Source organism: Drosophila willistoni, assembly GCF_018902025.1.
Source record: "Drosophila willistoni isolate 14030-0811.24 chromosome XR unlocalized genomic scaffold, UCI_dwil_1.1 Seg143, whole genome shotgun sequence".
Lineage (NCBI taxonomy): Eukaryota > Metazoa > Arthropoda > Insecta > Diptera > Drosophilidae > Drosophila > Drosophila willistoni.
In genome coordinates this window covers 546,912-573,715 of record NW_025814056.1, presented here as the reverse complement: position 1 = coordinate 573,715, position 26,804 = coordinate 546,912, and the positions used below count along the sequence as shown (strand labels likewise).

Here is a 26,804-nt window from a genome sequence, read left to right as displayed (position 1 = left end):
AATAATGCGCGGATTAATCAAACACAGTCGAAACTTAATAAGAAATTACTCATGGACCGAGACGATAAAAAACATTTTGCCAAAACCGCGCAAAAAAATATATAATTTGGGAGCCTGTTTCGAGTTACAAGACATTCAAAAAGTAAGATCAAAGAAGAATAAGTATTATGCAAAAAAAGACTTTAACCGTTTTAGTTTAAGTTACACTACTCGTTATGTGAACGGCAAACAGTGAGTCAAACAGTTAGTTGACTAATCCTTCAAGAAATTGGCGGAGAAACTGTATATGTTAACGACAAGTCAATAGTTATTTGTCAACGCACATTATATTGTAATTCCAATTAATCATCCTTGTACATACAAGAATCAAATAAATTCCTTTAACTCAATATATTAAAATCCTAGCTAAGTAACAGAACTTGTTGAATTGACTGTAGATTCACAGGTTGTTGTTAACTCGTTCTCTGTTAACTCGTTGCGCGTGCTGTTAGTTCGATGTGAGCTCTGACATTTTAATTCGCTATTTGATTTTGTTGTTTTTGTTTCCTTTTGTTGTGTGCCCTTTACACCTTCCTTCTATACCTGGAATAATGTTGAGTTGTCAGTGCAAATAAGCCAACACCAGATACCAGACGCGTTCTCGGTCTGCTATTGACTCGAACCACCTGTTCGCATCTGTTTCCGCTCACCCATACACCCCCCATCAAGCCATACACCAAACCAACCCACCGAAAATGTTGCTAAATAAATTGCCACAACACATAAATATATGGAACGTTTGCATGCAGGCTGCTCTAATAGCCACACTGACCATCACGGGATCGAAATCTCAGACAGCTACCGGAGATTATTTAGTTGGACGCAAGCAGGTGCAGCCGCGCACTGCCATATGGAACTCGAATTAAAGTCTTTTTTCTACCTTCTGTGTTTGCCTTGCAGACTTCCTACAATCCCAGCGAGCTGAGCGAATCCCAATTCTTGGAGTACAGCAATCTATCCGATAAACAACATCTGCGTGAAGCCATACGGAATATACTCATACCCCGAGTTGTCGGCACTGGGAATCATAGTATTGTGCGTCAATACATTGTCCAGTCTCTCAGGGATCTTGATTGGAAGGTAGAACTGAATAGTTTTCATGATACAGCACCGATAGTGGGTGCCTTGCATTTCCATAATATTATAGCCACATTGAATCCGAAAGCGGAATCATATCTGGTATTGGCCTGTCATTATGATAGCAAGTATATGCCGGATGTGGAATTTTTGGGTGCCACCGATTCAGCAGTGCCTTGTGCCATGTTATTAAATTTGGCCCATGTGTTGGAGAAGCATTTGGGATCATTAAAGACGGCGAAACGTAGTCTTATGCTCCTCTTTTTCGATGGGGAGGAGGCCTTCGATGAGTGGGGCCCCAAAGATTCGATATATGGGGCACGGCATTTGGCTCAGCGTTGGGAGAAGGAAGGCAAATTGGATAGCATTGATATGTTGGTATTGCTTGATCTCTTGGGTGCACCAGATCCGGCATTTTATAGCTTTTTTGCCAATACGGAATCCTGGTATATGCGCTTGCTTGCCCTCGAGTCACGTCTGTCCCAACGAGGATTGTTGGAACAATATACATCCAGTGGCGTGGCACCACGTGATCCTACGCGTTATTTTCAAGCACAGGCCATGCGCTCTTCCTACATTGAGGATGATCATATACCATTTCTTAAACGAAATGTACCCATACTACATTTAATACCCGTACCCTTTCCAACAGTCTGGCATACGCCGGATGATAACGAAAGCGTGATTGATTATTCCACCACGGACAATTTGGCGCTGATTATACGACTCTTTACCCTCGAGTATTTGTTGGAAAAATCGTAGTAGCTGAGAATCGGAAAATCCCCGTTAAAATACAAAACAAAAACAAAATATCAATTGGAACACGGCACACTAAACGCAAAACCCGAAGGGCCTTATCACACTATTGACCTGCTTTATCTAAAATCTATAACCTATTGCCTACTATTGCCCATTGTGGATTCTATGTCCCCGAGTGTGGATCTTATCTTGTTGACTGTACTTATTGTGAGACGATATTTTTATATAAAGAAAACTATTTAAAACAAAACAAAAAAAGAAATGCATACGTATTAAAATATTGTTAAATGTATATGCATGTGTATATTATAAATGTACATTTTCGTCTGTATAAAATAAATTTACCTTAACTTTACTTTTATTTAAATTAAGCGTCCAAAATATTATTATTATTATTATTTTTTTTTGTTTTCTTTTGTTGTGGTTGGTATGGCATAAGTTTTGTAAATTATCTTAGGAACTATCTAAAATCGTCAAAAAAAAATACTAAAACATAAAAAACGGCCTCTCAGCAGTTCTCGGCCAATTCTGGACTGGATTTCGATATAATTAGTTTGGGTGACGACTCCTCCAGAGCCTGGAGGACGACCTCTTGCTTATTCTCCTCCTTGCCATCAGCCTTGTCAGCCTTCATCAATTGAGAGGCATTCAATTCTTGCGGTTTCTCCACTATGACCACTCTCAATTCTGCACATGATTGTGATTTAGGACAGCAGCTGGCAGATTTGGAGGACCAAGAGGCAGAGGAGGATGGCATTGCTTGCTGACTACCATCTGGACATTGACTTATTTCTCTCAAATCGGTACGTGAATCCCGACAACAAACCTTTTCGGCACATTCAGCTGCCTGACACTGCATCAGGCATTCCAGCGAGGCGGAGGCGTTCTTATTTGTTGATGGATAAAATTCCGGTTGTATGGTCACAGCACCAATTCCCTGCTCATGGAAATAATTTCGCACTTGTTCAATTATCTTTAAATACAGTTTGGGATTCTGGAATTGTATGTGTATGGTGGCCACATAACGATGTGCAGCCAATTGCCATATATGCAGATCATGATAGCTAACAATTTCCGGAAATTTTGTGACTAGAGTGCGTTCAAAAATCTCCAAATCAATCGAACCGGGTATAGTCTGCAGCAGAATCAGGCAAGACTCTTTCACTGCAAAAAAACAAAAGACAAAAGGGGCTTAAATCCACATCTCCAAAATTGCGTTCGACTTTATCTGTACTCACTGTATGGATAACTCAAGGACAGCAATAGGACACAAGAGAATATCGATAGGACGGGATCAATAAATTTAGCCGTATGCTTCTCATCTTCAGCTACATAGACAATGGCAGCGCAGACAATCACAAATATGGTACTCGATACATCGCGTAGCATTTCAACGGCTCCCTGCCGTTTGGTGGTCAAATAGACACCATTCTCGATTTCCGCCTCCAATTCCTCTCGCAATTGACGATCATTGCGAGATTTGCTCAATTGTCTTTGCATCGGCTTAAGCGATACGTCCATATTGCTGGACATGGAGCGTTCGAGGACAACATTGCCACCGGGTGTCAAATGAAGAAAACTTCCCTGATGCAGGGTATAGCCACCAATTAATAGATAGGTCAATCCATTAAGTATAAGACCAACAAATCCCAGCATCATCACTTCAATAGGTAAATGCATTGTATCCTGATGATCGATATGAACAAGAGTCTGTAGAGCTTCCACCACCAGAGAAAAGGATAAAGATGCCAAAATAATGAAGACTATCAGCATGGTCAATATATCGATGCGAGCCCAACCGAAGGTATTCCTTAGCTTTTGCTCTCGACTCTCACGTTTGTTGGCCAATTTTTGTTCCTCGGTTTCCGATAGTTGAACCACCACAGTGATCTTATCCTGCGACGATACATTCGATGATGGCACTGATTTTCTATTATATAGAGAACGTTTCTCCTCTTCTTCTTGTTTCTTTTTGCTATGCTATAATGAAAGAGAGTTAAAAAGGAAATGTTGCAGAGTTTTTTAATTTGTTACTTTTCCGATCATATGTATGTACAGATATCTGTTGGCTATAGTGAAATTTTTGTCAAATGGGTTGCAACTGTTTCCAATTTTATTTGTTACTGTTGGGGCTCGTCATGCTTTCTAAGTTCCGGACAAATACCCCCCAAAAAAAAACACCAAAGGGCCATATAAAATACAGTTAGGTCGAAGTTTATATACCCTCCCTGCTACTCTGTAAATAAGATCTTGAAATTTCACAAGAGAAGACCATTCAGACCAATCAGAAATGTTTTTTAATAAAATGTTAAAACAGTCTTGTTTTAATATTGATTAAAATATTTGATCTAAAACTCTAATTCCGATTCAATCGAATCCGAAGCGTATATGCAAAAGCTTTATAAGTCTTGTAAGAGTTTAAGTTGATCCAGAAAAAATCCACGATAACACGAGTTCAATGTAATCCCTTTGGTAAGGGTATAAACAGACAAACACGCTTTAACCGAAAAAAAAAAAAACTGTTGCCAACTATTTTAACGCTCCGCTTAGCTTGCTCAGTACGTTCATTCATCGCCAACTCTGATCGGTTTTTGGGATTATGATTATATAACCAACACTCACAATGCCTACGATTGTGCGTGTGTGTGTGTGTGTTGATTTTTGTGGTTTCTAGCCAAGTTAATAAATTATACTTTTTTGTTTGTAAGCTCTTCTGTCGCCTTTGTGATTTTTTATTTCTCATATTTGGCTTTGTCTTTTGCGAAACGTGCTTGGCACGCTTTCTTATCAACCCACACCACACACACACACACCACACACATCACACCACCATCTTCCTATTTATACGATCATCGGATCAGAGCAACAAAACCATAATAATTTTTGCATAAAAAACAAACTAAAATATTTACAAAATTTGCTTTGTCATAATTTTTGTGTTTATTTAATTGTTTTTTTTTTGTGAAGATTTGCATTCAAAGTCCTCGCAAAACTGGGTCATATGAGATGAGAAACTTTTTAGTAAAATTCAAGTCTCTTTAATGATCATAGACTGAGATTAAAATACAGTTTAAGTTTATTTTTGCATTGGTGAGGCTAAAATACATTTAAAAAATAATAAAATTGCCTATACATACATATACATATAGAAGCCTGAATATCATTTTTAATTTAAAATTTGTTAGACAAGGAAATTTTTAATCTACCTTTTCTTTAGGCTGTATTTTGGTCAATTTCAATTAAGCATATGACATTAAGCATATGGATATTTAAAAATACTTTCGACACGGTTTTTGAAAAAAGTCTTGTTAAAATGTGCCAAATTTTAGTCTTTTAGATTTTAATGCAAACTAAAAGATAACTTTCTAATAAGAAAATTGATATATGAAAAATAGGAGAATTAGGGACTCGCACTTTTTTTTCCTCAAAGAGTATTTTAGTCAATTAAATTGCAATTTATCATACTATAAAATGGCATCAAACACTTGGCTAGTTACAATAATTAATTTCAATTCTATTTTTCATAAAAATCATGATATGTAGTCACAATTTTTTGGCCATTTTTTTAACTTGAAGTAACTAACTAAATAAACACATGAAGTTTTCAAATACTCAAAGAATTGACTAAATCACAGTTACTTAAAATAAAGTTTTTTCAGAATTTTTTAAAATTTTATTTACGTTAATTTACCTACTTTACTCATTCCATATTTTGCAAAACTCGAAGCCCCTCAAAGCGTGGGAATCGTAACATTTGCTAATCCTCCTATAAGGCTAAACCGGCACTGGCGTACACACTACACGAGTTTACAAAACCATATTTGGTTACTCTAGCTCTTATAGTCTCCGAAATCTTGGGATTCATACAGATAGACTTGGCTAGATAGCCTCGGCTGTTGATGCTAATCAAGATTATATATACTTGATTTCGGAAAGGCTTCCGTCTGTCTATTATCTCACCCACTTTCGGTTCACCATATGTTAAGATAGCACAAAAACAATTTCATCTATACAAGAACCTGGTTTATTCCAAGAATTATACTTCAAAATTTTATGACAAACGATTCTTAATGTATCTTTAATCAAATTGTCAGAATCAAAGTTAATATCTGATCCCTTTCGTTTCCATATACATTTTTTACTTTAGGCTTAATATATTTATACCCTTGCAAAAAGGGTATATTAATTTTGGTCAGAAGTGTGCAACGCATAGAAGGAAGCATCTCCGACCATATAAAGTATATATATTCTTGATCAGCACGACGAGACGAGTTCATATAGCCATGTCCGTCCGCCCGTCCGTCTGGATCAACGCAAACTCCTCCTAGACTGTTAAAGCTACAGAGCTGAAATTTTGCATGTAGGCTTGTATATACTGCAGGCGTTGTATATCTCGGATTCAGCCGGATCGGATCACTATATCATATAGCTCCCATACAAATGGCAAAGTCACGAACAGTGACTTTTCTTAATAACTTCGTTATTTTCTAAGCTATGATCATGAAATTTAATATTGGTGAGTTAATTACACATATAAACGACTATGCCAAATTTGATCAAGATCGGATGACTATATCATATAGCTCCCATAGGAACGATCTTTCGAAAACAGTGACTTTTGTCAATAACTTCGTCACTTTTGACGCGATTGCTTTCAAATTGAACATTTGTTAGTTTAATATATCTGTTAATGACTGTGCCAAATTTGATAAGGATCGGGTAACTATATCATATAGCTCCCATAGCAACGATCGGTGGAAAACAGTGACTTTGATCAATATCTTCGTTATTTCCTATGTAGGCCGTTCTTTCGGAAACATTAACCTTTTTAGCTTAAACGTTTTTCCACTTTGATGGCTAAAGGTATGGAAAGAGTTACCAAAAAATTGCAAGGGTATACAAACTTTGACGCGGTCGAAGTTAGCCCCGGCCCTCTGGTTTTTTTTCAATTTCGTTTTAAATCAGTTTAGCTAAGAATTAAAAGTATTTAAAAAATTTGCTTCGTCATAATTGTGTGTGTTTGTGGTCATGTCAGAAGGAGATCTTTTGTTATCGGACTCAAATCATTTTAATAAGCATAAACTGAGATTAATACAATTAATGTTTTTTGCCCAATTTAAACGCTTTTAATTTTCATATTTTTTAAGTATTATATATTTCACTCTAATATAGTCTAATTTGCATATCAGTATTATTTATTTTACTCTAATAGTTGTTTAACTTTCGTCAGTCTAGTTTAGTCATAATACCCTACCATTGTTTTCGTATTTTCAGTTAATTGAACAAGCTGTTAACAAAGTCTTTATCTCTTGTCGAACGTAAATCACAATTTGAGTCACATCCTGATAAAACAAGCTGTTAACTATAGGCATTAACTAAGCCTAAAAGCAAAATTTTTATGTTGATAAGGGAAGGGAGACAGTCAAATCCAAGTCCATATCATATCACATCATATCATATCGCACGTGCTACAGATACATACCTATGTATATTTATGTACATATGTATGTTTTTTTTCACAAACACCAAAAATGCAATCAAAATTCCCATAAGTTATAAATATTGGGCCTGGTAACAACAACAACAACAACAACATTATGAGCTGCAAACGGAACCTGTTTTATTTTATTTTTATTTTTTTTGCAAAAATACCAATTGAAAGAGATACTACTTCAATATATACGTTTGTATGTATGTATAATCAAATTTTGGTATGAGAGTTCAATGCACCAGAAAGCACGCGACAGTCCCCAGACAATTCCCCATCCCATACACATTTTTTTCTTCTTTTTTTTTTTTTGAGTTTAAAAACTTGTTGCTCCACTTACCTTAATTGTTAAAATGCAACCAGCAAGTGCAAAAATATTGCACAACATGTGATACGAGGACATGAGCAAAGTCAATGCATGGGTTATATGACTGAAGACCATTTGAAGTAAAAAATAGCAAATGGATAGCACCAATACCACATAGAGGGGAATGGGCTGGCATCGCTGTAGGAGATCTTTAATCGGCATTTTTGTATTGACCAGGGCTGTAAACCAAAGAAAAGTACAAAAATGAATTGATTAAATATTTGAAAACGCAAAAAATATATATAGATACACATATATGTATGTATGTACGTATGTACATTCAGGTGACACAAATTGTCAACGAACTTTATTTTCTGTTTGTTTGTATCGATTAAAGTGCAACCTCACATGTTGATCATAACAATTGACACAATTTCGTGTTAAATTTAGATGCTGAACCAAGCCAAGAAAACTCACTAGTAGCCATAGAAAAGGTCATAGATCCTGAGACCCTGAAAACATATCCCTACTTATTTCTCTCTAGTATTAAAATAAAGAACTCCAAACCCACAGAAATACAGAAGTCTGATTGTGTATTTACTTCACTATAATAAGTATCACAAACTTGTAGTTAGTCCTAAGTAATCAGAAGATTCCCTAAATGCATTAACATAAAAGAAAATTCAAATCGTTTATATTTATCATATAGGATCAGTACATGGAATGACGAATAATCAGTAAAATTATCACAAAGCAAAAAGAAAAAAATCGATTATTCCCATACATGTATGTAGGATGATCTAAGGTCAAAATTATGTAATTTGGAATGTTTTTTCTAGTCATCTAGGATACAAGGGAGTAGTCAAGGGAAAAGGCAGTTAAAAATAATACATTTGGGATAAAATTTCATTATACTTTTGTTTTAATAATTTATTTATGTAGGTATATTAATTCATGGACTAAGTGATTTTCGAGGAAGGGGCTATGGTTAGATTACGAATTCATCGAAATTTGCCGACCCCTTGGAAGTTTCACTAGTTGAGGGTAAAAAGTGACACAAAAAAAGATTAAAACTCTTCAAATATTGACATTTTGGAGGTGTACAGACCCGCCAGACTCTTCCCTGAATCCATCTATGCTTTCATTCATTTAAAAATAAAGTTATATATTTAATTTTTTGTTTTTTGTTTAAAAAATGGCTGCCCTCTAATTTGAATCCTTGCTTGGATCAAAACTTAACATTACTGTTGGATAAACATTGCCCTGGTTTCTGAACATGATTGATTACTTGTCCTTTTTTGGAAGTCAGTCAACTCACTCGTTTTGTTTTCTTGATCACTACATTGCTTAGTTGTTCAATTGCTCACTATATTCCTCAATTGCATTGGCATTGTAAACTTTAATTTGATCATCAGATCACTTTTTTTAATATTATAGATGACAATTTAAGCTTTTTAGTTAGTGAAGAAATAAGACCAAGTGAGCAAAAACGATCAATTGGAAGATCATTTTAATGAACGACTCCATTTTGTTAACTCACTCATGAGTTACCCAACACTACTTACACATTATTCAAACTTCTCTACGAGTATTTCAGACAATTTCTGGGACATTTCTCACCAGTTTTGATTGGTTAAATATTGATATAAATTGTCTACTTTAAGTCTAATACTGAGCTAAGTGATTTTTTAAACTTATGGTTACTTTATTTCCTAAACATCTGGGATGATTACTTATTTAACTCAACTAGCTACGAAATCGACAAACAAAATTTCTTAATTTAAAAACATTTGTGCATATGCATCAAATTATAAAATAAGGAATTTGGCAAAAGGTTCCCCCAACTTTGCCCCGATTCACCGCCAAAGTCAGGATAGGAAGGAATCCTATAGAGCAAGGGTGGGCACGAAAATTTAACTTGGGAGCCAGAGCATCAGCAGCAGAGGCTGGGCAGAGAAAAAGGTCATTTTTTGGTCTCGACGCACACAAAAATTTGTGTGCCTTGAGTTTTATGACGGGTCATAAAACAACCTTTTTTGGGTCGAGCGAGCGATCGTCGTCGAACTTGTGGGCAGAGGGACGGACAAGTCCCGAATTTTACGGGGAGGGGGAAAAAGGTCGCGATCTCGAGCTCGCAATTTGTGGGCAGAGGGACGGACAAGTCCCGAATTTTACGGGGAGGGGGAAAAAGGTCGCGATCTCGAGCTCGCAACTTGTGGGCAGAGGGAGTGAGGGACAAGTAAGTAAGGGTTGTTTTTGATGAGTGCTCGAGATCGCGACCTTTTTCCCCCTCCCCGTAAAATTCGGGACTTGTCCGTCTCTCTGCCCACAAGTTGCGAGCTCGAGATCGCGACCTTTTTCCCCCTCCCCGTAAAATTCGGGACTTGTCCGTCCCTCTGCCCACAAGTTCGACGACGATCGCTCGCTCGACCCAAAAAAGGTCGTTTTATGACCCGTCATAAAACTCAAGGCACACAAATTTTTGTGTGCGTCGAGACCAAAAAATAACCTTTTTCTCTGCCCAGCCTCTGCCGGTAAAGAGCCACGGGAGCCAAAAGAGCCACTACGTGCCCATCCTTGCTATAGAGAGTAGTGATTAGGAGAGAGGGTGATTACGAAAGAAGAAAGGTTTTTGTGAATTTTAAGCCAAGTTGATAAATGCTCTTTAGTTTAATTTGGTTTAATATTGCTATTAAAAGTATAATTTAACTCATTAAATTAAGGTTTTGAGTTGATAAATTCAATTGCTACTTTTCTTCACTTTCAGTTTTATATAAAAAAAACAACACATTCCCTTTGATTTAACTGCTTTCTTTGTTTCAAACTATGTCAAGTTCAAGTTTTGTATTTCTATGCCTTGGTGGGGAGGGGATAGGGTAAGATGAACTGTCTTTAACCCATTTAAGGTTCACACCTTATGCCAGCCGCATGTGCCATATGGTAATCATGATGATTATTCTACGTGTATATATGGCCAAGACTTGTGGGCGCCATTCCGCCTGGCTGACTGCCTGCCTGGCATGCAAATGTGTAGATGAGCTTAAGAGCTACTTGTTACCAGCTACCTGACTATCGAACCGATTTACCTGTGACATTGATGTAACATTACGTGATCAGCGTGAGCAGTTTATGCCCGAAGGTTAACCCTTTTTATGTGGGTAATTATTATTTGTGGATAAACCAAATGGTTCATTAGACTACCACAACGACAAATAAATAGAATGTGCGTATGGAATCTAAAATATGTTTATGTTTATTTTCTAGGACAAAGTCGTTAAAGAACTGCTACTTTGATAATGTGTGAGTGTTTTGTGTTATCTCTTATTTTAATTGCAATTGTAGACATATTCTAGAACAAATATCTAAAATCATGTCTCATATGTAAGTACATACCGACCTGTACTTAGTTAGCTATCAACTGGGATTATTTCGAAAATCCTTCAACCCAAAAAAAAAGAAAACACATTCTAGATAAAGTATTTAGATATGACTATCTCAAAAGATATATGTATATGTACATATATGTATATGTATGTGACCTTTTTTTAAAGAAATATGCAGCCATAAAAATGTTACCATTTACAAAGTTTTAATCCTGGTGAACATTTCTCTATATGTATATTAGATAAAAGATAATAATAGATATCATGAAAACTTAGTTGGCATTAGTAAATTTTGAATTTTCAAATTGCCTGACTGAACTGAATTACGAGTATAGTTTCATTTCGTAGGATTCCCATACCGTTTGGAATAACAAATAGTTTAGAATGTTAATGAGTCTCTTTGGAATCTACTTTGTCACGATTTGTGTAATGTTATCGCATCATCATCTGATTAATATCTAATTCAAATCTATTTGGCATACTAAATACCTTTTTTAAACAAAATAATCTTTATATAGACAATACTATCGATTTGGCATATCGATTTAATCAATGATGTAATCCACATTTCAAATTGTCCCACGTGGGTGTCGCCGTCGCACCTTTTAGTAAATTATTTTTACAAAAACCCTATCATTTTTTTTTAAACAATGTTAATTGGAAAGAAGCTTAAACACAATACAATCTAAATCTAAATGTGGCGCCTCCGGGGAAATAGATTTGTTTCTCTCATACAGAAATATACAAAAATACAAATTAGTCAAGTCGATAGAGATAATGGGATGGGCAACACAGGTAGCCACCCAGGGATTGTGGCAGCCCCCTCCTCAACCCCTATAACAGTCATGTAGTATGTACTCATCTATGCACCTGTTAAATACACGAAACAACTTAGTACTAACTGCGAATACATCTGTTGTTCCATTTGATCGGAGCTAAACGTTCATTTCCTCAATTACAATTCATTTTCATTGAAGATACAAGAGGTTTGTAGTTTATATGGGGGAGGGTAATGTATGTAGATAATAAAAGATAAGCCACGCAATCAGACAGAGGAGAAAACACTTCAAATCATTTTAGTTGCCATGTGGGTGTATGTACATATATACATATAGGTACGTATCTGTGCTATATAACGCGATAGTCAGTTCAAGCCGTATTATATAGAGAACAAAATATCAGAGAGTTAAAGTTTAGGTCATTCATTGCAAAAAGATCCGGCTTTTGGGAATTTATACACTTCATAAATCTCACTTAATTGAAGATTGTCAATTAGATCAATGCAACAATTCGTCACCATACAAGTACACATATGTATGTATGTATGTATATTCGTACGTCGTATTCCAATTCAAAATCTTGGCACATTTTGTTTTTGTTCATTTGATATTACTTTGCCTGCATACAAATTATTTTTGTGTGTGTTTTGTTTTCTGCTTTTTTTGGCAACACCAAATTGTAATTTGGAAATGGATTTGGTAGGTACATATGTACATAGATCGGTTGTAGTAAAGGGGTCCCTGGCCCGTTTCGTCTAACCATTTTGAACACGTCGACAAGGTCGCTTCCTAGGCTCAAAGCAATGAGCTATAATGTCTGTATGCCTAAGGAATTTATGATTTATTATGTAGTATATACTGTTTGTACATACATATGTATGTACATACATACATATATGTACATACATACATAACATATGTATGTATGTAAATACATATATACAACTACATTGTTTCGGGGTAAACATCGATATTATTAGGTAGCAAATTGTTACTAGCAACAAACAAACATATGCATATTTTTGTATGTATTATTCTGCTGTCGTTAACAATTATCAATCGATGAACATATTTGAACATGTTTTTGCATGTGCGAGACAAACCACATCTGTAGCTGATAACGAGATAGCTGTACTTACATTATCTCTATCTCTCTCTCTCTCTCTCTCTCTCACTCTCTCTCTCTCTGTCTGTCTCTCTCCCTCCCTCTACCTTTATTTGTTTCTTCTTAAGTAACAGTGTAATTTTGACTCTATTGTTGGTTCTGAGCTAGACCTACTAACCGTCCTTATCTATAGCCATTGATTCAGGGTCATTCAAGTCCATGACAGATGACAAAACAAAGATTTTCTAACAGATTGAATTGAAATAATAAAACAAAAAAGGTAAACCGTTAACGATTTGACAGACTATTCTACCTACCACAAATCCCCAAGATCCTAATTCTTGAGAGTGGGTGGGGACGTTGGACTTTTATCTAATCACTTGGAGTGCGCTACTTTAATGCAATTTTTTGTGTTAGGTCAGTTTCCTTTATATGCACATAGTTAAAATAATTAGATGAAGGAATTTCCAATGCAAACAAAACCATATTTCTATTAAAAACTAAGTAGGCTGCTGCACCTGTACATATTTTGCAACACGTTAATTCCACTTAAATTATAAAAACAAAAAAGAAAAAAAAAACACCAGCAATAAACCAAAAAAAATGTATTTTAATTGCACTTTTATGAAGCTCGATTTACGTGACACCAAACCAAATCCTTTAAACACTTTCACCCAACAGATATAGATTTCGATATCTAGCATATCAGAACGTCAACGTGAGAATGTCAGCACGGAGAAAAAAAAATAAAATAATATATTATAAACGAAAAAAGACACAACAATAACCATTAAATAAAACGCTAACAACAACAAAAAACAAAAATTAAATTGAAAAAAAGAGAATACAAATTGAAATTGAAATTGTTGAAAATTACATTTAATGAGGAGGGCTTTTACGTTAGAATTCCCGCGAGCCCCCTCAAAGTAATTGTCTTTTGACTTGGTTGATTCTTGACCGATTTTCAAGGTTTAGTCATATTTGCATTGAATCAACTTTTAGATAAAAACTCTCAAAGTAGCGTTATATTTTGTTGTTGTTCACCTCCTCTTTACAATTAAAAATAAATCCAGACATATGCTTTAATTAGCATTAATTTAGAAAAAAAAATATAACATTTATATTTATAACGCAAAAAAATGATGATTTTTCGGTGCCAAAAGCTGCCCGAATCACTTGCTAAATGGTTCAGTCTATATATAGTATATATATGTACATATATACATATTTATATACTCATATAGATAGATATATCAATCTATTGATTAATGAACAATTTAAGGTGTGTTTCTCTTTGATTATTTCAAATGTTATCACTAAAGAAAAGTAAGTTGGAATTCTTACACAAAATTTGTATTTTATATTTTGCCTGTTTGTGTTGATCAAATGTTTTTTTTTGTATTCCTATATGTACATATAGAATTTTGATATTTATTTTTAGCACAGCATTTAGTTTGAATTTTATTGTTTTGATTTTCGTTTTCAGTTGGTTGGTTTTGATGTTATTCAAAAATTTTTTTGTGTTGGATCACCCACGAGAATTAAAGCCTTTAATTCAAACGATGTTAATGGCAGCGCGGCTCAAACACGAATGAGAAGATCGAAGAGATATATGTGGGACCCACAACCACAACAAAAACCGATGTACGAAACTAAGGAGGAGAGACAGCAAAATAGCCGGCAAATCAAATTCAATACGAAAAAAAATTGAAAGTGAGCGTAAAATTCGCAGCAGTGTATGAGAGAGAGCGAGATCGACACACAAAGGGAGAGACAGAGAGATTAAGCAAGGTACACCACACGAGAGAAAAACGGAGTGAGCAATAGAAAATTGGAGAGTGGGAGAGTGGGTGAGACCTGAAGATAGTAGTAGGCGTTAAGCGTTATCAGGAAGAACGCGTGCGGATTAATTTGCAAATTTTCCTCTTTATGCATACCCTAACGCAGCAAAAAGCCATTTTTATTTCTGCTTATTAATAACATTTTTAACTAAACAATGGGGGATCTAAACTTAAACTCGATAATTGTGAGATTTATTGGCGAAATAATTGTTTCAAATACCATACCTTAAAAATGTAATGCCAATTTGTGAGGGTATTAAAATTTCGGCATCAACGATGGGTGCTTTTTTATCTTTGTTATGTATGTCCAATATGGTAATCTCTTTCTAATTTGTTATTATCATATCATAAGTGTGGAGAGTCGCCACTGAGGTTTAATTTATGGACTTGAGAGTGTCTCAATTTTTACCTAGTTAGAGGAATTTTTGTGGTTTTGTTTTTTATTATTTATTAAGTCCACTTATCATTTGGTATAACAAAAACGTATATATTGAATTAAGGTATTGTTCACACTTGAGTAGCGCGTTGGCAACTGTTTTACTCTGTGGTTTCTTTTATGCCACAAAAACAAAACGTTTCTTTTGGCTTCTAGGCGTAACAAATGAAATTTTACTCTGGACATAATTGCAATTAGAGCAAGCCATATTAGATAAAAGGCCAGGTAAGTGACAGCGAGCAACACTACAGCAAACTAGAGCATTCAAAGCTTAAGAGTACCTATTAAAAATGTTTAAAAATAGGTAAACCAAATGTAAGATAAGCAAAGACAAAGAGCGCCTGCCATACGACCGTTGGCCACTTGAATTCAAATCGTATTCGGCCAACTGTCTGGCAACTCAAAAATTAGTCTGCAACTTATGCCGATGTTTTATCTATCGTCTACAATTTGCTCATCACTAATTGGTGCTGGTCCGTTCTTACCATACGGTCATATGGTCACACTGCTTGCCAAAAAAAATATCAGGGCAAAATTTTTACGTAGCAGTGAAGCAAAAAACTCCTAGCACAGGAATAATAATTCGTAGCACATAAAAGGATACGGTGGTACGATGGCCGCCATAGTACTAACTCGCAACATGCAGTTGGCCAGTAAGTTCACTTCGAGAAATGGCCAAAACTCAGTTGGCCGAATTATGTAATAATTTTAATATTTACTGTTTAATTCTCCATCTGTGGCACAGAGCACCATGGCAGCGGTGTCGTTGGAGTATTGTGCCTGCGTGGATATGCTGCCGCTGCTGAGGATGCTCCACGCCCGTTGAAGACCACCAATCCGGCTGCCATGAAGCGGGGCACTGGCGGCAGAAGCAGTTTCAATGGAATTGTCGCTACTGTCTTTGGAGCATCCGGCTTTGTAGGTCGCTACGTGTGCAACAAACTGGGCAAATCAGGCACGCAAATGATTCTGCCATATCGGGGCGACGATTCAGAGATTATACGCCTTAAGGTTTGCGGCGATTTGGGTCAAGTCTTGTTCCATTTCTATAATTTGGAGGATCCAAAGTCGATACGGGAAGCTGTCAAGCACTCGAATGTGGTAATCAACCTAGTTGGACGCGACTATGAGACCAAGAATTTCAAATTCAAGGATGTGCATGTAAATGGTGCCGCACGCCTGGCCAGGTATGAGCAATAAACAAGATGGGAAGATTTGTTTTGATTTCCCACTGATTTCTTCAGCATCTGTCGTGACGCCGGTGTGGAACGATTCATTCATTTGTCGTCGCTCAATGTAGAAGCCAATCCTGAGCCTTTGATCATCAAGGGCGGAAGCCAGTGGCTTAAGAGCAAATATGAGGGTGAGTTGCGAGTACGGGATGCTTTCCCCAATGCTACAATTATTCGGCCATCGGACATCTATGGCTCGGAGGATCGTTTCTTGCGCTACTATGCTCACATTTGGCGCCGTCAGTTCCGTTCTATGCCGCTGTGGTACAACGGCGAAAAGACTGTCAAGCAGCCAGTTTTCGTTTCGGATGTGGCTCAAGCAATTATCAATGCCGCCAAGGATCCCGATTCAGCTGGTCGCATATACCAGGCAGTTGGGTAAGTTCAGTTTTTTCCTCAGCGATGATGGTACAGCATTTTGATTTTCACCACATTTCTATTGCAGGCCCAAACGCTATCAATTAAGTGAGCTAGTCGATTGGTTCCATCGCCTTATGCGCAAAGATCAGAAACGTTGGGGCTATCAGCGTTATGATATGCGCTGGGACCCTACTTTCCTGCTTAAGGCTAAATTTACCCAATGGATTTGCCCAGGAGCCCCGGTTGCTGGTCTGCATCCTGATAGGATTGAACGCGAGGCTATCACTGATAAGGTCTTGCCCGGTGTGCCAACGTTAGAAGACTTGGGTGTCCAGTTGACCACCATGGAGGAGCAAGTGCCTTGGGAGCTACGCCCCTACCGCGCCGCCCTCTACTATGATGCCGAATTGGGTGAATTTGAGACGCCATCGCCTCCCAAATCGATTGAGAGTCGCGATGAGCTTCGTTTGTTTGCTTAAACGATTGATTGTTATATTGTGTGAAATTTGTAGTGAAATCAATAAATATTGAAGACGACGAAAATTGTCCACTGTGTTTTTAATATCGTTCATGTACCTCCTTAAATACATATATATTGTTCCCCCTGAAATCCAGTTTAATTCAAAGCACTCTTAACATCTTGATTGCGGTATATCCCTCTCGCTCACTTTTATGACGAATGGGTCGTATGAAAACGAGCTCCAAGAATTCATAATTCATTAAATTGAACTCTATTTTCAAATTATTTTTCGAAATTTCCAACCCATTACTATTTTCGGCAAAAGTAGAAAGTAAAATGGAAGTACAAATTTGTATTCAAAAAACTTACTGCCCAAGATCTTGTATGAAAAGGTATTTAAGGCACTGTACAATCATGGTCACACTTAAAAGTTCATCGATACACTTTAAGGGCATTTCATATGTTCCTTATTCTGGCCACACCAACAGTTGTAGTTGTTGTTATTTTCCAGGTACATTCTGTCGGTCGAAGAGCTTTGGATTCCTTTTTGGCCGCATCGAAAGCTTTCTGCAGGCACCAGCAGTTTTTCTCAACGATTTTGTGGTCTCGTGTTGTACGGAAAACTGTTGTACGGAAGAATTCGATTAATTAAATACGTTTAATTTTTGCTTTTAAGTTTTCCTCTGCAAGCCGCGGGGGGACTATTATTCTTTTCTTTCTTTAAAATTTCTATCTCTCTGTGTAGGGCTCTTCTCTAACCGCTTCAAGTCGACGTGTGTGTGTGAATGTTTTTGAGTGCATCTGTGTGAGTGAGAGTAATGAAATGAAGTGAAGTGAGTGCCGACTGTGTTCAAGCACAAAATGGAAATTTTTTGAAATTCTAATAAAACAGCAAAAAAAAAAAAAAGGAAGCAGCGACTAAAACGAAATATAAATTTTAAGGGAACAAAATATATGTGTTAAAAAGCAAGCAGGAAAAGCAATTGCTAAAAGTGCCGTTAGACCGCAGTGTCCGCATCAATTTCATAACAGATAAATCGATCAAATTCAAGTCCTACGACGACCCCCCAACTAACATCACAAGCGACGCCGCCGCCGTCGTCATCGTCATCGTCGGCAGCATTAGCAGCAGCAGCATCAGCTGTGAGGAAAAGCTTTTAATAGCCAAACATAGAAATCATAAGCAAAGGTCAAGTACCAGGCAAAAGGAAAATCAGCAGCATCATCAAAAGAGGAAGAAGCAGCAACATCAGCATCATCATCGACCTCCTCTTCCTCCTCTTCAAGATCTTTGTAGTGACAAAACCAACAACAAAAGTCAAAATCAAAATAAATTATTTTTAGATCGCGTAGACTCGCGTCCCTTGATTCAGTTTGTTGTTGTCGCTGGTTCCGACAACAATAATAATAAAAATATTACTAAGAAGAGTCGTTATATTAACAACAGCCACGCCTACAATCACTACTTGCGCCAATATCCTACGCCACGCCCAGTTGTACGCCCACGTTTACCGATTAAAATTTATGCTTTATATCGTCACCTCGCGTTCGGTTCCCCGTGTGAACAAGTGCAACAGCAACAGCAGCTGAGGCTCGCTGGTGAAATTCAACTGCTATTGCTGCATTTCCGTTTCCGTTTTCGCATGTTATTCGCCGAGGTTCCGGCTCCAACCTCAGAGCCGCCCCCAACAACTACGGCTGCCTCAACGGTTGAGCTTATTGCAGGTGAGTTTATCAAACAACAGTTAATTTCAGTTTTCTCTCAGTATTATTGCTTATTCTGTTTGTTGTTAACTGTTTTCCTTTGTTTTTCTCTCTTTGCCTCTCTGAAATGCAGATGTTTGTTCGCTCTCTCTCTATCTTTTACTCTGTTTAACCCATTACGAGTTTATCAGATATAAAACAAATCAACACATACATATGTATGTATGTTTGTATTATTCAATACGATTTTATACAGATGTCATGATTCATTTTAGTTTATTTTGTGTTCTATTACGGTTTATTCCCGTAATGTTTGTTGAAACATATTTATGGTATTGATTTCTATAATCAGAAATTACAGAAGTTGGACACAGTTTGACTCATAAGAAAACAAAATTGCCATTATTACGATAGCTATAATCGCATTAAACCATAGTTATTAGAAACGGACTTTAAATTAGGGGAAAGTGAAAGACTTATACATGAAGTAAAAGACTTATACATTTCAATATGATTAATTTTAGACCTAGTTGGGGTCATTAGTGGTAAAAATTCTTAGTCTAAAGTATTGACACTTCTGCCGAGTTCGTTGCCATCACTAAAACTTATGTATGTATGTGTGCATTTAGATACATATAAAAAATCAGTACATACATACATACATACATACATATCAACGACCGCGTCTGTTTTTATTTTGGTTTGGGGCTTTGAATGTGCGTCTGTCTGCATTTTCCAATTTTCTTTATTTATTTATAAATTTTTTTTATTTCTGCGCGTTTTTTATATGTATGTACATACATACATACATATGTGTGTATGTGAGAATTCTCAACAGTTTGTTGACTCTTACGTAAGCATTATCATCATAATCGTCACCTTCATCTTGATTATCGTCACGATGCTGATGGTTGGTTGTTCTTGTTGGCAAACAAACATAACATAAAATTGGCAAATTTTTTATTTATTAACAACAATTGCAGAATGCTTAAAATAGTCACCACAAAATCTCGCAATCTCATTAGCTTGCCAAAAGATTCTCTCTCTTTTTTTGTTCCTTTGACTCAGAAAACTTTCCATTAGCTCTTGCGGCGGCGGCGACTGCGGTCGAGGGCGTTTAATAGGGCGTTAGAGATCCCCATAAAAATCGACGAAACACTCCTCCACACACTACATTTATTGTATGTTGGCAAAAACAAAAAATAAGAAAAACACGTGCAAGTCGAGTCATATATGTACACACAATCTCTCGATGGGCCCTAAAGAGAGTAAGCTAAGAAGGGAGAAAGACAGACATAATACATATGTATGTACATATGTATGTATAGGGCGAAGCCCCATATAAATATGTACATATTATTTAACATACATATATGCAGGAGCGGATTTAAGTTTAAGCAAGGCACACAGATAACAAGAAAGATAAACATTTTTGAGCAAAGTATTATTAACCTTAGTTTTCTTTACTGCTTTTTATAGTCCGCTCCCGTATAGAGTATTTGTCCCGTTGCCATATCCGAAGAGAGAAAACATACATATGTATGTATGTATGTACATACATACATATGTACATAAAAAGTGCCTACCTAGTCAACTTTTGCCGGTTGTGTCTGGGTTTTTCTGCCATCTGCTCGCTCCTCCCCCTCCCCCTTCCACCCTTTCAATCGCAGGCTTTTTTCATTTTTCTTTATCAAACTATTTTATGTGAGATTGAAAAAGAGAGAACCAAAGAGATAGAAGGAGAGAGAGTGAGAGTTAGAGGCATATAGAGAGGGGGAGACGACTCATACACACATAAAAAGTGTGAATATATTTTTCCAATTTGGTGTTACTTTGTTGCTACACTGAAAAAAATCGATAAGACCTTGGACTAGGCCTAGTCAATCAGCAGCTGCTACTTCCCCTCTCCCCTCTTTTGTTTCTCTAATTCACTCTTTCTCTCCCTCTCATATATTTGGCATGCCAAAAATGTTATTTAGTTGATACTGAACATATCAGGAAATCTTCCAGGCTATGCCATTGAACCTGATCGAAAATCATTATCTTTAGACGTATTGTATTATTAAGTGCGTGTTGCTAGGCGGTTGACCATAGAACACGTTTCGCAAAAATTTAGCTGCGATAACATTTTGACCTTTTTTTTGCCGAAAGTATTCAGAGAGGGAGAGGAGGAGAGTGAGAGAACCTTTGAGTCGTGTCACTGATTTTGAAAGAATGAAATGTATCTATAGAGTCGTATCACATATTTCCTACTTTTGTCACTGAACTCTCTCAATGCCAAGCCAGTCAGTGTTTCCAACAATATTAGATTATACTCTTAATAAGCCTTATTTAAATTGTAAGTAAATATATGAAAATGGAATACTCTATACTATCTCTTTTATATAAAAGTTGAAAGCATTTCAAAAGGGTGTTTCGTTAGTCACTATGCCCTTAATAACTGCAAAAAGTTTGCTCAGAGAGCGGGCGACAGTCTGTGAGAGAAATAGACTGAAAGAGAGAGGGAGAGTAAAACATAGAACCCGATTAAGTGTTGCCGGCACAATTTGGCTTCGTCTTTGGTTTCCCTTCCCCTTCTCCATCCCATACCCCTAAACCCCAGCACACCTCCTCACTCAACTGAAGTCGAAAAAAGAAGCAATGGAAAGCAAAAGCCTAGGTCTCTGATTTCATTTCATAAGTCCACGTCGTGGAGATCAGTTCGGTTAGTAAGTAAGTAGAACCCATAGAGAATTTTAAATGAATGGCGATCCTTAACTTGACCAACCATTCCCAATCCTATTCCCGCTTAGACCTTGAATATTAATACATATTATGTACATATATTAACAAGTATTTTGTAATCTTTCTTTATTTTAGGCACAAGTCACACCAACAAAGTGGAGATAATGGAGGTTATGAAGAAGTTAGATGCGGATTTGGTAGCTCTATTTGCCGCCGAGCCATTGCTGGAGCATCAAATGAAGAAGAAACAAGAGCTGTGGCAGCAGCAACCACCACAACAACAACAGCAGCAGCAGCGCCTTGACAAGCAGGAGCCAGTGCAGCAGCAGCAGCAGCAGCAAGAACTGGAGCCACTTCAGCAGGAGGAAGAGTTGCAAAAGCTTCAGATTTATAGCAAGGATGATACTTTGCAGCTATTTAAACAATGCAATGCCCTGCAATTGCATTTGGAGGCTTTAACTCTGCAACCAGAGGGAACCGAACGCATGGAATTGCTACAAACTGAAATTCGTCCCATTTTTACTGTGGAATGTCAATTGTCGGAAGAGTTAATTAAATTGGTGGAACGGTATCCGATGTTCCATGTCATGCAATTTGAATCGGAGAAATTTCAAAGTTTAACCCAATGTACACGTTTTAATCAGGTGGCCCAGCGTGAGGTGCATCTTGATCATTTGTCGTCGGCATTATCATCATCATCCCTGGTGGATGTTAATGATGAGAATAATGGCACTGCTAAAAAGGAGAAGGAGGAGGTGATGATGGGATTCGGTCACATTGACTTCACTGTGTGGTGGCGTGAGCCAGGCACCTGTCTCAATGAAATGTTGGGCTTGGGTCGTCTTCAGCTCAAGGAGCTCTATGAGGCATCGCTGCTGGAGCAATGCAAATGTATACCGATTAAGAGGCGTGATAATCATTTTGCTAGTCTTTATCTTAAAATTAGTTTGCTCAATAAGAATACCAACAGCACCATCACAACAACCACAATCAGCAGCAACAACAATAATGTTGAGGAGAAGGAGCAAACTCAAAGCAACAACAACAACAACAACACCACTAGCAGCAAAGGCAACAACAACAGCAGCAGCAGCGATGACGACACAACCAACAAATCATCTGCTCCAGGTGAATATATATGACTAATGTCCGGGTCTGGACAACAGCAACTGGTGCAACCACAACAACAACAACACGACTACAACAACAACAACAGTTCCACCACCACCACCAACAACAACAACAGTTCCATCAACATTACCACCACCACCACCAACAACAAAAACAACAGCCACAGCAGCAGCGGCAACTGCAAGAACAGCTTTTGCCACGCGTTGCTGCTCCTCCGCTCATGCCCTTTTTTATTGTTACTACTACTACAACTACAACAACACCAATTTCTCCTTCACGATTTGCACAATAATTCTTTTGCCGTTACATTTATTATCATCATAATAATTTTAATTTTAAATTCAAAAATAAAATCTCTTAATTTTTTTTGTGATCTTGCAAATGAAGAAGAAAAAACAAAAACAACAAATCAAGCAAACAACAAAAAAAAATCCCAAAAACAAACAAATTTGTTTCGTGTTTTTTTATGTTCTCCTTTTACCTCCTTTTTTTTCTTCATACAGCTGCTTTTCGTTTCTTCCCCTTTTTCTTTTTTGCTAATTGTTTATGTTTGTATTAAATTTAAGTTTCATATTTACTTTAGTAGAATGACTTATGGCCACCCCTTGGATACGCTACACAGATATTCTTCGAAAACCATTTTTTAACTGGAATTCGAAATGGAATACAAAAACTATTTAATCCCTTTATATATCCATATAACGCTTAAGCAGTAGAAATTCTTTCCTAGAAATAACATTTAAACTGCTGACTTACTTTATTTAATGCCGTTTTATATCTGCACTTTGCAATCATTTTACAATATGTTTTTCCATTTTTTTTTGATTCTTTTCTTGTATTTATTCTGAAATGAATGCAATATAAAAATCAAATTGCAAACGTTTTGAAAAGATTCTTTTTGGAGTTTCGTTCTTTAAGTTTTGTTAATATATGTTTTGTATATTCTATTAAGCAATTTATTTATTACCGCTTTCAAAATACGTTGTGTGCGCTATTACCATTATGAGTTCCTTTGTCTGTCATTGATTATAATATATATATATACACACACACACCCGCACACATAGACATGTTCCTTTTAGACGTCACGTAGTCTTGTAATCAGTTTTGTCCGCTTCCTCGCTATTGCACAACACGCACTCACTCTCTCTCTCTCTCCTGCTGTGCCTCTCCATCTCTTCCAGGAGAAACATGGGATGAGCACATGCTTAGTTTCGTCCCACTCCTCACCACTTTTAACCGCTTGGGCCCGATTGACTCGTGCAATCTTTGATGTTCCGGTTCTGCTCGAATGCCGATCGATTGTCTGTCCATATACTATATATGGATCAGATTGTCTGTCACCATGCCTAGCGATAAGGAACAGCAGCTGCTGCTTTTACTGCTGCTGCTGCTGGGGATGGGGTCAAGGTCCTTTTAAATTTGCTAATCAATTTGCTTACGTATTCTTTCTATTTCAGTTAACAACAACAACAATAACATTTCGAGGACTTTATCACCCAGCAGCCAGCTGAATCTGAATCAGAATAATACCAAAGCTTGCTTGGATAATATTAATTTCATGGCAGAAACCACTAAAGTTCGTCTCCTACGTGGTTATATCTATGCCGGAGAATGGCGTCAATTATGTCCAAGCATTATAAACCAATGCCAGGAGCTCTCACTTGAGCCATTTTGGCAGCTAGAGCCATTGGTGGCTAAATGCAATGAACTGGCAACAGGATTCCAATTGAAGGAACATTTCGCCATCATAAACGATGATCGATTCCTCTCGAGTGTGGAACGGCAGGAATTGCTTATGGACCTAAATCCATTGGGAGGTCAGGTGAAATTGCCTTTGCATCAATTCTATATAGCCTATAGAGATGCCAGTATAACCAATCATTTGTGTAAGGGGAAGGTAAGTTGTCTACCATATTCATATTCAATTAGATTCTCTATTTGCTCCCTTCACAGCTTCCTGTGATTTCCATAGATGGTTGGGCTCCCATTTTACACAAGCAAACTCAAATGCAGTTGGGTGAGCTAAAAGTGCTCTTGGCCATAGGCAGTGAAACGCAGATAGCCCAATTAAAGCAATTGCGTAGCTTTGAGCTGGATAATCAGCTCAAGCAACCACTTGCCGGTGGATCATCATCTTCCTCATCATCATCATCATCATCGTCGTCATCATCATCATCATTAAGACGAACCACCGATTTATTGGACATGCTTCAAAATGCTTTGACTTCTGCGCCACCTGCCACCCAACCAGGAGCAATAGCAGCAACTGCAACAATTGCTTCAACTCCATCTCGTTTGCAAATCACCACTAACAACAATTTTCGCTTTATATTAAACATTGTGGGAGCTGCTGGTCTGCCGCTCAATCCTGGCTATGGCAAATCGTCGAAAAAACAGGCTAAACGCCAGGCGGCCGCCAATAAGCGATTTCCACCAAATGAACCACCAAATACCTATGTGACCTTTCAGGCTATAAATGCGAATAGCTCCACATATAAATCGCATGAGGGTTTAGTTTTTGCCACGCCCATAATTGAGAAATCCACAACCCCACAATGGAAGACCAAGTTTCAAGTGGAAGTCAGTGGCGATTATTTGAGCAATGTAAGTAATCCATGATCCTCCAGTGCCCTTTCTCTCATTCGTTCATATGTTTCTCTACAATAGCAACAAAAATTGTTCATACTGAAGCTGTGGAAGAAGGCCAATCTCAGTTCCGGTGGCTGCAGCACCACTGAACCCACTCCCCTTGAAGATGCCATAATAGGTTTCGCTGCCTTAAATCTGGCTGGCAGTGCAGCAAATGGCTGGCATAATATTGTAGATTTCAATGGACGTGTCGTTGGTGGACTAGAGGCACATGTAGCAATGATGGAGGCTCATCAAGGAAACAATATTACAATGGATTCCACCATTGAACAATTTGAGCAATCTTTGGAGTTATCTCATCTTCAATTGGGTCAGGCTATTAAACGTAAATTTACCGAATTGGAAGAAATCTCTCAGAGATTACGAACACGTCTGGTCGATGTGACGGGTGAATCCTTGAAATCCCCACAATTCGATGTGAATGAGGCACTTGATAATTGGCCCAAAGAAGATGAAACGGATGGAGATGATTTGGTTGCTGATTTTGAGCGAGCCCTGCGCACACCGACGCCGACGCCAATGTCAACGCCAACATCGTCCTCTCCCCCACCCCATGCAGCTGGTGAAAAGGAATAGCCCCGGCTTAGTCTAGAAATTTTCTCTCTTCTCTTCTTCAAGTCTCGATGTTGTTATCTCTGACAAAGGCTCAATGCTAGTTATAGTAGTAGTTATATATAATTAATTAATTCATATATATATATATATATCTATCGGTTATGTACTTAATTTGGCATCGCGCGTTTTTTTATGGCTGTCAATAATAGCATGAAATCAAAGCTAGCTAACAACGGTCACCAGGCGATCGATCGTAAGATGTATTGAAAATATTTCAATATTTGTTTACTTTTTTTTTGTCCATTGGTTTTTTCTTTTTTCTGGGAATGAGTCTAGAGTTTAGATCTCCCGGCCCAGGCCAGGTCCAACTACCCAAATGCGCATATACACAGCATAAATATATATATATATATATACATATATTAAATTTGTATTAGTTTTGAAACTGTGTTACTTACCTAAGTATTTAGTCATTATTAATTAAATTAAAAATTTAAATAAATCAAAATAAAAAATTACAAAATAAAACACAAAGTCTTGCTATCAAAATAATTGAAAATATGAATAATATGAAATGAAATAGTCGAAATTAAACAACTAAATTTTGTAGGACTATTTTTTTCTTTGAGTATTCAAAGATGAAGCTTAACAACAATTTTTGCAGTTCATTTTGTAACGTTTTTTAGTCATGAGCAAAATGATTTGCGTTGCATACTTCTGGGGTTGGGTCACAAGTTAGCTTAAAGACATTACACTTTGGCAGAAAAGTGTT

General features: G+C 37.2%; 4 protein-coding genes across 10 annotated transcripts; 3 read left to right on the top strand and 1 right to left on the bottom strand.

Moving 5' to 3' along the window:
* Position 1: 1 nt before the first annotated feature.
* Positions 2-2,242, top strand: LOC6646327 (glutaminyl-peptide cyclotransferase). 2 transcript variants are annotated; one of them, XM_015177605.3, is made up of 2 exons: positions 2-142; positions 940-2,242. In XM_015177605.3, the coding sequence occupies exons 1-2, from the start codon at positions 5-7 to the stop codon at positions 1,876-1,878; spliced, it is 1,077 nt and encodes a 358-aa protein (XP_015033091.1). In that variant the 5' UTR covers positions 2-4; the 3' UTR covers positions 1,879-2,242. The 2 variants fall into 2 exon arrangements, with proteins under 2 accessions (XP_015033091.1, XP_002069020.1); XM_002068984.4 differs by lacking the exon at positions 2-142 and adding an exon at positions 513-869.
* Positions 2,148-17,731, bottom strand: LOC6646326 (zinc transporter 1). Of its 3 annotated transcripts, none has more exons than XM_047011978.1 (4): positions 17,636-17,731; positions 7,704-7,909; positions 3,114-3,855; positions 2,148-3,039 (listed from the first exon to the last, which is right to left on the bottom strand). In XM_047011978.1, the coding sequence occupies exons 2-4, from the start codon at positions 7,890-7,892 to the stop codon at positions 2,384-2,386; spliced, it is 1,587 nt and encodes a 528-aa protein (XP_046867934.1). In that variant the 5' UTR covers positions 7,893-7,909; positions 17,636-17,731; the 3' UTR covers positions 2,148-2,383. The 3 variants fall into 3 exon arrangements, with proteins under 3 accessions (XP_046867934.1, XP_002069019.2, XP_046867933.1); XM_002068983.4 differs by lacking the exon at positions 17,636-17,731 and adding an exon at positions 15,004-15,304; XM_047011977.1 differs by lacking the exon at positions 17,636-17,731 and adding an exon at positions 14,282-14,305.
* Positions 15,704-17,349, top strand: LOC6646325 (NADH dehydrogenase [ubiquinone] 1 alpha subcomplex subunit 9, mitochondrial). The gene is made up of 4 exons (XM_002068982.4): positions 15,704-15,867; positions 15,960-16,401; positions 16,459-16,824; positions 16,892-17,349. The coding sequence occupies exons 1-4, from the start codon at positions 15,828-15,830 to the stop codon at positions 17,283-17,285; spliced, it is 1,242 nt and encodes a 413-aa protein (XP_002069018.1). The 5' UTR covers positions 15,704-15,827; the 3' UTR covers positions 17,286-17,349.
* Positions 17,732-17,838: 107 nt separating the features above from the next.
* LOC6646324 (putative vacuolar protein sorting-associated protein 13B) lies at positions 17,839-26,390 on the top strand. 4 transcript variants are annotated; one of them, XM_023178006.2, is made up of 5 exons: positions 18,105-18,991; positions 21,830-22,822; positions 24,286-24,725; positions 24,782-25,432; positions 25,496-26,390. In XM_023178006.2, the coding sequence occupies exons 1-5, from the start codon at positions 18,910-18,912 to the stop codon at positions 26,051-26,053; spliced, it is 2,724 nt and encodes a 907-aa protein (XP_023033774.1). In that variant the 5' UTR covers positions 18,105-18,909; the 3' UTR covers positions 26,054-26,390. The 4 variants fall into 4 exon arrangements, with proteins under 4 accessions (XP_023033776.1, XP_023033774.1, XP_023033775.1 ...); XM_023178007.2 differs by lacking the exon at positions 18,105-18,991 and adding an exon at positions 21,603-21,682; XM_047011976.1 differs by lacking the exon at positions 18,105-18,991 and adding an exon at positions 21,658-21,674.
* Positions 26,391-26,804: the final 414 nt, after the last annotated feature.